Source organism: Rhea americana, unplaced genomic scaffold (assembly GCF_003343005.1).
Source record: "Rhea americana isolate MKP2758 unplaced genomic scaffold, rheAme1 scaffold_8, whole genome shotgun sequence".
In the NCBI taxonomy this organism is placed as follows: domain Eukaryota; kingdom Metazoa; phylum Chordata; class Aves; order Rheiformes; family Rheidae; genus Rhea; species Rhea americana.
This window is the reverse complement of record NW_028186978.1, coordinates 1,014,689-1,028,149: the sequence shown is the minus strand read 5'-3', so window position 1 is coordinate 1,028,149 and position 13,461 is coordinate 1,014,689. Positions and strand designations below refer to the sequence as shown.

Sequence of the window (13,461 nt, the reverse complement as noted above, 5' to 3'; positions counted from 1 at the left end):
CTCCAGACTTTCTCCCTCATGTCCAGGTTCCAAGATTCATGGGGGCTGCCCTTACCAGTGAAGACTGAAGCAAATAAGGCATTCAGTAATTCTGTCTTCTCTGTATCCCCTGTCACCTGGGTGCCTGCTATTGAATGGGGCGGGGGCCCTGGTGACAAGGGATACAGAAGCCCCTCCTGTTGTCCTTAACATCCCTTGCCAGACTCAATTCCAACTGGGCCTTAGCCTTCCTCGCCACATCTCTACATGCTCTGACTGCATTCCTATAATTCCCCCAAGTAGCCTGACCCCTCTTYCACATTCTGTGTATTTTCTTCTTCTGTCTGAATTTGGCCAAGAGCTCCTTGCTCACCCATGCAAGTCTCCTGCCCCTTTTGCTGCACTTCTTACTCATAGGGATGCTCTTAAGCTTGGAGRAAGTGATGCTTGAATACTAGCCAAAATGTGCACATCTCCTCAAATTCATACTTCAAAGTTTAGAACTAGCATAATCAGATGATGATAAACTGTCCACCCCTACAGTCTGCCTTCCATTTAACTGGGGTCTGATGGGGAGAACTCATTTATGAGATCGTTTCTTCCATGCCACCTCAGCATAGTTTTGCCAGAGTAAGAAAAAAGTGATGAGTAGAAGCAGAATCCAGATAGGTTTTCCTGCTGTTTTCCAGTAGAAGAGCTGGGTGGCAGATTCAAAAAACAAATAAACAAACAAAAATCCCAAGAACCAGAACCATATATTTCTGTCAGCAGCAAGTGAAGCTGTATAAATCACTATAAGATACTGTTGATTTCCAAAGTTTACATGGAATCAAAAAGAAATTGGTTAAACTCATAGAAGAAAAATCCGAAGGCAATGCTGTCACCTAAAGCATCTGACTAAAATTGCTGAAGAGTAGAAAAGCCAACTGCAGCAACACCACTATATGCTTGTCCTGTTCTTATGCTTTTCTAGGCATTTGCTTTTGACCAGCCAGGACAGTACAAATATTATCATGTTTTGTGTTCCATCAACTGAAAATTCACAGAAATTCAAAAAAGGGCAATCTAAAACTTTTCTTCATGCTAGTCTTTCCAAAAAGCTACCTCTTAATTATTTACATTTGTAGGTTTAAAACAAAATGACAAGACCTGAAATTGTACTAGCAAGAACAGAAATGCACCTCAGCTATGAAATTTGGAACAAGAAGAAATGAACATTTCCAATCACTTCAACAGACGTAGTTCTAATATTTGGGGAGGGGGGTGCCTGAGGGAAACAAATATTGTGTTTCTGCTATGATTTTGAGTACATGTTCCATCCAGCAAGATCACTAATGAGAATTTTACCTGTGTTGCTGTACTCTGCAAAGGTTGTTGCTGTATCATGTGTGGAGTACTTATGTGACCTGTGTTCATTCCACCTTGAATCTGATTAGTCTGAACAACTTGACCTTGCATGTTTATTGGCGTAAGTTGCTGAACATTTGAAGAATTTCCAGAAGCTAGCTGCACAGAACCAAAGTTGAGTCCAGAAGTTGATTGCTGCAAGAACATCTTAAAAAAAAAAAAAAAGTAATAACAATTCCACAAATTATCTTTAAAAAAAAATTAGCTGTTTAAGCTGTTACAAAAAACAAATTTACTTACTTTTAAATAAATATAAGATCAAAAATATTCCACCTTAGTAATTAGAGGTGTTGAGACTGCACTGTAACCATCAAGAGCATAAGGCTCAACTCTTATTGGATCAATATTCAACAATTCTACTATAACTGATAAGTTACAGTAGAGATAGGACAAGAATTAGCATCCTGAATTTTAGAATCTTAAARCATTGAGGTTTAATATTTGTTCTTAAAGAAAAAGCACTATTTAGAGACCAGCTTGTAAAGCAGTCCACACCAGTCTAACACAAACCCGATCTGAGATCAGGTTTCTATTTCTATTATCTCTATCAGCTAAACAAGTTCAAATGATGAGAACAATCTCAAAATTGATAGATGCAGGTACAACACAAAGAATATGATCTTCCTTGGTAATCAAGAAACTATATTGATTATATTGACTTTTCCAGCATCACCCCATTTTAATAAACTGAGTTCAGCACAAAATGAGTGTTTACAGAAAGTTAGGCTCAACACTGCAAAGGGACAGAGAGTAATATGGGGTAAATATGCACAGAAAGTGCAGCACTTAAATATTTGTCCCTAGTTTCCAGTCTTGAACAAGGTCTCTCCACAGTGCACAAGAGAGCTGTAAATCTCACATTTCTGAAGTACCTATAAGCCAGTATATTGCTAGGATGCGTATGCTAGACATGATAAAATACTAAAAACAGCATATGCCAGAAACCCCTACTCCTCAGTAGAGTTTAAGCAATACACTCAGTATTTCCAGGAAATATTTTTTTCTGCTCTTCATTCACAATCTATACCAAAAATATTTAGATTCTTGCCTTAGAGTGTATAAAAAAAAACACACTAGAAAAACTCAGTAGGGTCATTCTTATCTTCTAAAGATAGCTGAAAGAGTGATAAAATTAAGAGAAAATATATTCCTTAAAATACAGAACTCAGGCAGCCAGGTCTTTCTCACTCTAAGTCAATGAGTAATGAATCCTCCTGACTTCCTGTCTTTCTGGCTCAATGACTACTTCAGTTTGCCTACAAAGCAGAACCACTTCATCAAAGAAGGTGTGTGGGAGGACCACAGCCTGATGATTAGGACAATCTAAGGAACAAGAGATATGAATTTGAACCCCTCAAGCTAAAAAGGGAGATAAATGCTTTTCTTATACATTTTGAATGAATATTCTGATGGCTGCAAACCTACTCAAGAGTGACAATCAATACATTCTTTTACATTTAGGTTTAGGCATGAGCTAGGCTTGAGCCCCGCAACATTGAAAAGATACACTGGGACACTTATGGATACACTCAGAAGCAAAATAGTAGGTTCCTCAGCAACCACCTTGTAGAAAACTTCAGATGTTATGGATTTTAGGCACGTCAGGTCCAGGCAGCAACTCACAGGGGGTAGGGAGGATTACATTTTGGAATTAATGTCAGAGTCTCATTTTAGACCCCCAAATTCTCTATAGATCTAGCCCATAAGAGTCAAGCTAACTCACCTGGAGTCCTTGACCATGGACAATTTGAAGCTGCTCTTGAATCTTACGCAATTCTTCCTGCTGCCGATGAATATTTGCCTCTATCATGCGCGTTCTTTGCTCTAGCTGGTCCTTTAGATGCTGCATAGCTCCTAACTGAGCTGAAAACTGAAACACAGGCTGTAGTGCCATGTATAAATTAAAAGCTGAACAAAAAATAATTACATTTGATTTACAAGCGGTAAACACACTCCTCCACAGCAGCAAAGAAAACAAGCACTGTTTTTTAAACTGCTAACAAACATCATCTGAGGACAAATTCATTAGTATAAAAGTGTCACAGAACACATATTTATGTCATATTTAATTGATGCACTAAAAAACTAGAGAACTACTAGAGAAAACTAAAGAACTAAAAGAGTCCTTAGCAGAAGAAATTGACCTGTGTACAAATAACAAAGACTCAATAAAAAGCTACAAGTCAGTATAACTGGCTACAGTATAGCTGCGAACCAATATAGCCTCTGACACCTATATGGTACCTCAAGGACATAGAGAGGTCTTTCCTCTGTCCTGATACAGCTGTTCTCATTTCACAGCAGTGTTTCATAGACTCGGTTGTGCTGTGTTTCAAGCATGTGTGTGGAAAGGTATCAGTGTAGTACCTGCACTCCAAGTCCATATCCTAAAATATTTCATCTTGAAATGTTTTTACATCTATGTTCTTAATGGCCAAGACAAAACAACCACTTCCACAAAATAGTAGGAAGAAAAAAAAATTGGGGAAATTTGTTTCATAACAATAATATTAAAGGTTACTACAGCATAAAGGAAATGTTCAAAGAATTCAGTTTTTGAAAGAGAAGTTAACCTTATATTAGTGAACAAGATCTTTTAAAAAGTCAGTCAATTAATAAACCAACTTAATTCATACCTGGGACATGCCGGGCTGGAGCTGTAAAGTTGCAGGTTGGGACATCATTGGTTGTGCTAGCGGTTGTCCAAGAGACTGGGAGCTTAAAGACTAGGATTTAAAAAATTGTTCCATTACTGGAAGAGAATGACTTTGCACTAGACAGGAAGTATTTCTTTAAGTGTGATTTCCAAAATAGCACAATATGAACATAGGATAAAAACAGGTGTTTCCTGAAATGTCTAACTCCATACATTATAGCATCAAGAACGCACAAGATCAATTGACTGTATCTTGTTTTGCTGCTAAAAATATGTAAAAGCAGTAGGTATAAAAACAGGAAAAACAGGAATTGCTATCAGAACTGTTTAAAAATTTCTTTTTGGTACTCAGAGCAAACATTTTTTCAACAATTTTTGAAGCTGATACTTTCAATTTATTTTTAAATTAGTAATTTAAACAATGTATATTTTAATAAATGTACTATCTTTGATATGAATGCATTAATTCAACTGAAACATGACCACCAAATACAGGATGCATAGTATTTGCTCACATTATCAAGATTTCAAAAATTATATTAAAGTATTTGCTAATGTTATAAGAGGCATATATCTAAACGAATTCTCTACAGGGACATAGAGCGTTACGTTGACAACTATTTTATATAAAAACAATCTTCTGAAGAAGCTATGTGACAATGAAAGCATAGATTCAGACCCCATCTTCCAAATTCTAGTGCTGAAAAATAATTTAATTAATGAGTATATGCTTAATTATGCTACTCCCTTAAACTGTAATAATTTAAAGTTACATAYTGATGACAATTCTGATTGTCAAGTGAAAACATTAGTGGTTAAACTCCATTTTTTGGAAAAAAAATGAAGGTTGTATGGTTTTAACAGAGTCTTTTAAAGGCGAATTAGACTGATTTAAATATAAAAATATTTCTCTTCAAGGTTACCTGACTACTAAGAGATGACCTTCTCTGCGCAGTCTTTTCATGAGCAGATAAACTTTGCCTTGGAGGAGTGCTAGTGTCCACTGTCATTTTAGTTGGTGTCGCTGACATTGGTCACAGTTAAAACAAAAGAAAGATATGTTAATAATGATCTCTATTCTGCAACACAATACTCATACTACATGAAGTATTTCCTGAATAAAAAGCCTGAAGGCTTGGACTTTTTATCTGAATATCTGACAATAATGTAATCTGATGGACTGAAATAAGATGCTCTGGAGCTGCTACTGTACATTTAGTAGCAAAAGTCACTACACAAACCCTGAAAAAACAAGCAGCCAGCAGATCTTTGAACTATCAGCTCAGCTGTTGAAAAGGACATTTTCACTGACATACTTTTAATAAAATGATAATTAACTCCTTGATAAGTACTTAAGTAAACAAATCCAATAAAACCTTCGCTAAGAAGGCAATTACAGTTTCAACAGTTAGTGCTTACATGAGTGATCTGATACTGCAGTATGTGAAGATTTCCTTGAACTCCTAGAAGAAGCAGAAGGTGTGGGACTGTTATCAAACCTTTCCAGTGCTTCTTTGAGGCTGACAGTGTTTATGTGATTGTCAGACCCAGAGTCTTGACTCTGAAGAGACACAAACAACAATTATTTCACCTGGTTAAGCACACAATGCATGTTTCTGTTAGCAAATACCTAAGATGGTTCTGGATCATATCAATCCCCTACACAGATAACTATGCAAAAGCAGTGATATCTGATCTGATATCTGATCTGATATCTGAAAGCTTGCAATTTCCATTTGCGGCTTTTATCCTTGAAAAGGAAACCAGAACAAAGCCATATAAACGTAGAAACCAAAACGCAAATGCCACAAGCTGACTGCTGTGCTGACCTTCTTCTCTAGCAATTCAGTTAACTCTCAATGACGTGCAACTAGTGAACCCCTTATCCTTTTTCCAGGGAAAGATAAGTTAACTCTATCACATGGAGAACTGCCATATGAAACCTGCCTAACTGCCAAGAGAAAATCCAGAGTATTTGCACAAGCTAACCTGTATAAGGCCGAAAAAGTTTCCAAGGACATTCTTTTCAAAAGAGTTTTGTATGCTCCTAAGAAGTGGGAGAGGAGCACATAGTGGAACAGCTCCTGCTTTCCTCTTGTGAATTCCTCTAGTTCCTCTTTGTGCATTTACCTTGTTTTTTCAGCTTACAAGTGCTTCCAGAAAGAGAGAATATTTATGTATTTGATACTAACTCTGCAGGAAGCAGATCTTAATACAGACTTACGATGTTGCCATGTTATAGAACCATATGAAAATGAACAATCAAAAAGAGGAGGACAAAGAGTTCAGGGTGGAATAATCTTAAACAAGTATCCTTCCTAGATTTCTTTGGATCATTTTACATAGTCACGATGATTTAGAAATCAAAATAATCACATTACGTGCGAAGGACAAAACACTTTTTTTTTTTTCATATTGAAATTAACATGTAAGAAAATATGCAGCAGCAAGAAAAGGTAAAATAAAATGATTCAAGACACTTACTTTATCTGCTGTTATCTCTGGAAGTGACTCCTCAATACCAAGCTCTCGCCTCCTTTCTGCTCGAACTTCTGCATAACTAGAACAGCAAACCAAATGATTGCTATATGCACGGATGAATTAAAAAATACATCTCAAAAACAAATTCCTCAGGTGTACCCTGCTTACAGGGTATCTCAGGAAGTTCTGCAATGATTCTTTGTACTGTCATAATTTCTCTCTCTCTCTGCAGAAAAATACCAACAATACAGTTCCCATGCCATTAGAATTTCTTTAATTAGAAAATTTCTCCATATTATAAAAATAACTTACCTTACAACAGTGTGCGTACAGACAATAAACTCAGGCCGGGAATTCCACTGGTGATACGTGATATAGTAATGTGTTTGTAGCCAAATCCATTGTTGTCCCTTTGTAAGGAATCTATAATAACACGACTTCCCTTTCCCATATTGCATTACTAAAAAGTAAAGAATAAAGTTTGCCATTTTTCCAGTAAGTAAATATTATGATTAAATAATTAATATTATTTCTCAAATTCGTACGCCACAAATCTATGTCCAATCTGATACTTTGACAATGACTAAAAAAGGTTTAGGAAAGTAGTATTCTACAAGAATATTTGCATAGCATTTGTCAGAAAACTGCAGAATTTTGGGGGTTTTATATGCCATAAAGAATTTACATGCAAAAAAATTAAACATAACTTTACTTTATAAATAAAATTGTAGCTAAATAATAATTTTATTCTGTTACATGTTTAGGCACAATTCTTGTATTTAGCAAATACCACAGAACCTTTTAAATGCTTTTAGAAGACTTGGAGAAGTATTAGTCAAAGTTCTGAAGTTTCTGTAGCAACTGGAAAACAGTACTGAACTGTTTCTGTAAATAAAAGGGCCTGAACAATGAACAGGGAGGCAAAGAAAAGGTGACAGGAAGATGATAGCAGATGAACAGTGAAGGGAGCGCATTGAAAGACTGGGATGGAAGAGGAGAAAAAATACTGAGAAAAAACAGATCCCTAAAAAGATGTTAGCTTACAAAAGAATAATTAAGTTATATAGATGAAATTATGTACAGAATGTTTTCGCAATTTATTTAAATAAGATTTAGCTCAGCTGTGTGCTTCAATTCACCACAATTAAGATTTTAAATTGCAAGAATAAGTTAAACCTTGCAGTTGTGTATTAAAAAAATTATCAAGGCCAGACTATTATAATGTCAAATGAATGGGAGTGAGGGCACTTTACTGTGAAATATATCACAAAATTTCACTACAATAGCAGTACAATTCAACAAGCTTATCACTGAACATGCATAACATGGTATGTTTTTGTAGCAGCTTAATCTTACTTACAATGCTCATGACATTTTGCCAGATTATCTAGATCATCCACGTGATAGTAATCATAGCCTGATGTACCCAAAACTTCAAATGGAAGATAGCCTATTATTGGAGGTGCCCTAATTAATACAAAAATTAATGTTATTTTATTTTCACCAAAAAAGAATAGTTTCATTATATAAGTTCTCGTTTACAGTATGAACTCTGAAAAAAATTAAAAATTAAACCCAACACAAGCTAGTAGTTCATTAGATGATTAGTGAATTCTAAATATTACAGCCATTGCTACGATTCAGCTACTATTGCTGCTATACATAGAAGGAATTGCACCTGTGATCCAAGAATAGGAACTTCCATTCTAAGCTATGTCTAGATGTGAACTCTTCATTGGGTTCTTCAACAGTGCACATTTCCTAAAAAGTAAAAAAATAAAAATCTCTCTCAAAACTGCTCTATTCTAATTCATAAGCTCTTTTGAAATTCAGACTTACCTAAAGTTAGTAGATAACTCCATCATAGTTATAATGTTATTTTTAGATAGCTTCATTGTTTTTGCATGTTTAGATACATAATACTGAGGTAGAATCTAAACTCAGCTCTGCCAGGCTGATACTTGGTTGATTTTAAACGGAATAACCCTGGTGTGAGATCAAACTCAAGCTGAGCATCTACAGCACTGAAGTACAAGCAGAAATCAATAGTTCTGGCAGTTATGCTCTTACTTGCAACAAGCAAAAGCAAAGACAAAACACTCCCAACCAGACACTATGATTAAAGTGCTAGATACCACTCATGAATAGTAAGAGAACCATCGTATTTCCACTACAAAAATAGATCCTCAAGATACTCTGTGCAGGGTTTTAAATGCATTCCACTCACTGGTATATGCACAACTAGTGCACATCAGTCGATTTCTGCCGGCTCTTTCAGAGAGGTGAAGATTCCCTACCAAGTATCGTGCCTCTTGCTGAGAGCAACGGAGCAAAGTACCCCAAGTCTGTCCATTCTTTCACACCAAACTCCTACTGACTGCATTCCACGAAGAAATTAGACTACATAACACACGCATACCTACAAATACAGCCCTCAAAGCAGTAAACACGCACTAGAGATCAGTAAGTTTTTCCTTTTTGGATGCCTGGATATGTTTATTGCACTTGTAGGAGCTTGCAACGGTATTCTTGTTGGCAAGAATATAGTAGAATCTATTAATGATCAGACACCGTACCAGTTCGCTAAAGATCGCATAAGATACGGAAGCTGCTGCTGCACAGATAACACTCATGAGAGGCGTGGATGGACCACACTGCTGCTCTGCAAATATCTATAACTAAAAGAGTTCTGAGAAAAGATATATTAAAAGACTAATGCATTGTTAATTCCTAATGATCAAAAAAATGATCCATTTAAAAATAAATATGAAGAGACTACCATCCTTTTCATTCTTTCAGGTTACAATGCAAACAGTTTAAACTGCTATTTATCAGATCTTTAAATAGATATTTTGAAGTTCTGTGGTTAAAAAAAAATAAATAAAAGGAACATACTCAGGTAATGTTTTCTCCTCACTTTTGTTGGCATGGAATTTAAAGACCACAATTAGAAAGTGACTTATATGATAGAGGTAATTTTGGATACAAAATCATTCTGGGCACAAAGTTGTGGCTCTCGGCATGACTTCTAATTAGCAAAATAACTTCTAAACTGAAACTACCCATGTAACATGAGGTTCACCTACTTTCCTAAGATTACACCATTTAATAAAGCACTGCTAACAGCAAAGTAAAACAGAAGACAGAGCAAGTAGGTATCCTTCAAATGCCCTTCTGATTTGTTGTTTCTTTTAATCTAATTACTTTGGCACAAGTCAAAACAGAAGCAAAAACAACTAAAATATAGGCACAAAAAATACAGTAAAAATTAACATGACAGGAGAGACAGCAGCAGGTTAGTATCCAATTACCCTACTCGTTTATATTAATGACTTGCAAGTATTCCACTGCAAAATGCCCTTGAGCAAAAGTTATCTTGATCAAGACACCTAAAAGTTGTCAATAAGACATCTAGGGAAAAAAAGGACTTTCATTTTTTTCTTGTAGAAATTTTTTTGCCTGGATTAATCTTTCCTTCTTGACAAGATTCAATCCTTCACCAGCCATAAGATAAAGGTTTTAAAGAATGTTTACAGGCAAATTCCACCACAAGGAAGCTATCAGAAATAATCCCTAAGCAAAACCTGCGGCACATTTTGTTACCAAAAGGTCAATGCTGGGGTCATGGGCAGAAAATAAATCTTAGTGTAAACTTTCAGACATTGCTTTCATTCTCATGGACACTGTCTGCAAAAGCTGTCTGTATGTCCTTGGGAGCCAAGATTCTGGGTATAAAATTCCATAGCTGCAAGCCACCTGAAATATGTGGAAAGGGTGGCAGATGAGCAGGCAAGCTCCACCTTAAATAAGGCAATCCAGCACTGAAATGCATACCTCATTACTGGCTATATCAGTCCCAGGTTTGTTAGTACAGATACTGAGATGGTAAACTTCCTGACATAATACTGCTTGCTGGAGTCTAGTCAATACTAGTCTCGACAATATCAGAAGATAACAAAGTCTAAAGCAAACAGACTGTCTGATTAAGAATTTTCACTAATTTTGGTCCAGAAGAGTCACAAGAAGATCTCTCAGAGAAATAACATTAATTGAAATTGACCCCTTTTAAGGGTCTTAAAATCTCTTTAAACAAAGTTTATTTTTAGTTACTAAGGAATCAGAGTTCAGGTAATCAGGTAACTTTGGCCAGAAYACAATCTGAAAGGCTTTGGCCCTCAGTAGAGTGAGAGATCTAAACAGATGTTCCTCACCTTCCCAAGTTTCCAAAAGAGATAGGATACACCTAAAGTTTCCTACAACACATCCTAAACTGCGAGACTTTTGAGACTTAAAAAACTAAAAATATTTGCAAATACTGCAGTCTTTTTTTCACAAATTTTTCATGAAGCAGTAATCATACATCTAACATCTCCGTCAACTGTAGCATAACAGGAAGAACGGTATTTAGACCCACAGACTTCTGTGTTGGAAGAAAAACATCAAATGACACTTCCCATGGTTCCAGGAAAAATAAATAATAAACTCTTGCATGCAGTATGGAAAGATCCAATTCCTACATTCAGCATAACAGAACTGAGGAAGTTTATATGGTTTCCCCACAAGCCCCCTACTACGCTTTCAAAGCGAAAGGTATATGCACCATGTCATCAGAGGCTACCAGCAGCAATCTTCAGCTTAACACACTCGACACACATGCAGAATATACAAGTGTTCAAAGAAGAGTTCCACATGACAGACAGCAGGTTAACCATGTGCCATACGCTACACATATTTCACGGCATATTTTTACAACTAAATTGTAACAATAAACATTAACTAGACTACTTGTACTTGTTAGTAGTACTAACTTGTCCTACTTGTACATTGATGAATGTATTCGTACACAAACACTATTTTTTATTTATATATCTATCTATATACATATATGTATAAAAACTTGAATCATTGACTATCCTGAGTGTTTATATTGACTGACTTTGGTGAGGAACACTTGGTAAAGTCTATAAATCTCATATGCATCCAATTCTATCCTTGGAAGGTCATCTCCATTGTGCATTAGCAGCTAAGCAAAATATTCTCTTTAAACAATTGAATTATTGAATAATAAACAGTACTGAAGCAAAACGAGAGCTTTACTACCTCAAACCTGACTGTAAGTGACAAATAATACAAACTTTGATTAAGACCTCTGTCAAACTTTGATTAAGATCTCTGTCAACCTACAGTAAGACCATCAGCAGCATAATACATATCCAAGTTTCAATTAAAATTATTAATTTTTCCAGTGAAAGTAGAATCTCAATGTTACCTTTATGATTAAGCTGGTAAGTTATATTCCTACGCTCTTTTAAATATACTTCTTGCATACTACCATTTTGTATGACTGCTTAGAAAAGGTGCTCACCATAAGCAATTTATTTGATGCTCTGCATAACATTTAACTTACTAATTTGTGCAATAAGAAACAAAGATGAATTCAGTTTCAGATAATGAAATTCTAAATAGTTTTCATTAATAATATTTGAAGTGTTGTGTTTGTTCACATAGTTTCCCAACTGGAGTATATTTAAAAGTTACTCTGTCAAAAGAGCTGTTTTTTATATCATATATGAATATGAGGGTCAAGTAACTGATTCCATTTGTGCATACCTTGATAAACTGAGGTGTAGCTAATCTAACAGTGGCTACGAAGCAAACTTTGTCTTCATATGAAGGCCGATGCAATCGTTGAATAGTTCCTTCAAAACCGTTGTGTGAAGAGTTGGGAACTGAGGGAAGATAGAGAAGAGGTCAGGACAAATTACAAAATAAGCATGGAAAAACTCGACAGTAGTATCACAAGACAAATGGCCCAATATTGGGTGTTAAATCTAATGTAGTTTGCCTAAAATTTACCATTCATTAGGAAAAACGCTGCATGTAGTACACATGCATACGTACATACATAATAACAGTAGTAGTAGAGTAGTAAGGAGAATACAACCATCAGTTAACCTTCTCAAAGAAAACTAAAATTACACTTAACATGAACTAAAGTTACAGTTAACACAACAGTTTTGAGAAATTAGTAATTGTAATGCTTCTTGGTAATTACTAAAAACAACTGGAATATATCTTCTTCAAAAATTATATTTAATATCTCCCTTTTAAATCAGCTTTTGCTAACCTTTTTTTGAACTCTCAGGTATTAATTTTCTAGGCTTTTATCATACTGAAATGCCAAGAGCTGAAGACATAACCGAGTAATGGTACAATTGGGGGCACCGCAACTACGTACGTGAAAGAATTGGGACAGAACGTGAGGAACAAACAAATCTCACCTATTGAACCAGAAAGGAATCACTGGGGCAAAGGATGGACTAGAGTTCAGAGCAAATCAACTGCATCTTTGTTCCCAGTAGATACTCATTCTGTACATCTTTAAGAAGCTCTAATGATGAGGACACCAAAACTCTCTCATGCTCTTCAAAGTCTAATTGGCTCTAGTTCAAATCTCAGTTAGAACTTCTACCATGTAAACTGAAGTTTTTATGAAATTTAAGCTTAAAACTCCCCCTTGCTCTTTCCATAAGACAGAGAAAAGCAGTATTTTCCTTCCTCTATCTTATCCTTTCTCACTCTGTTCTTCAGAGTCTATCTTACCTTTGAAGTTAACTTAAAAAAAAAAAAAAAAGTTTCTGACTGCTTTCATTGCTCTTCTCTGAACTCTCTCCAACTACTTTACTTCCTCCTGATGCATAATGTCAAAACCTTTGTCCCAGATGAGGACATACAGATACTAAGTGCAAAGAGATTATTTCACATGTCTTAGACCATATTTTAAGAAGTTTTTTTTCATTTTCATAACTACTTAGTGAATATTGGTTATTCATGTTCAACTTGCATTCTACAGTAACTCGTTTTTTTCTACAAGACCATTACCTACCCAACTGTAAGCTTTTTCTTCCCCTACTTGTATAGCTGGTTCTTCCTAAATG

The 13,461-nt window shown here is 35.6% G+C and overlaps 1 protein-coding gene across 6 annotated transcripts in view; it reads right to left on the bottom strand.

Moving 5' to 3' along the window:
- The window catches only part of CLOCK (clock circadian regulator), a 58,688-nt gene that overhangs the window by 9,761 nt on the left and 35,466 nt on the right, over positions 1-13,461 (bottom strand). For 4 of the 6 annotated variants that reach the window (XM_085322728.1, XM_085322729.1, XM_085322730.1 and 1 more), the window contains 10 exons: positions 12,134-12,252; positions 8,202-8,284; positions 7,884-7,990; positions 6,836-6,983; positions 6,527-6,602; positions 5,462-5,603; positions 4,966-5,066; positions 4,023-4,112; positions 3,110-3,268; positions 1,327-1,533 (listed from right to left, as the gene is read on the bottom strand). In XM_085322728.1, the coding sequence (XP_085178854.1) occupies positions 1,327-1,533; positions 3,110-3,268; positions 4,023-4,112; positions 4,966-5,066; positions 5,462-5,603; positions 6,527-6,602; positions 6,836-6,983; positions 7,884-7,990; positions 8,202-8,284; positions 12,134-12,252 (1,232 nt within the window). The remainder of the gene's footprint in view (positions 1-1,326; positions 1,534-3,109; positions 3,269-4,022; positions 4,113-4,965; positions 5,067-5,461; positions 5,604-6,526; positions 6,603-6,835; positions 6,984-7,883; positions 7,991-8,201; positions 8,285-12,133; positions 12,253-13,461) is intronic. The other 2 variants (XM_085322733.1, XM_085322732.1) reach the window with 2 other exon arrangements.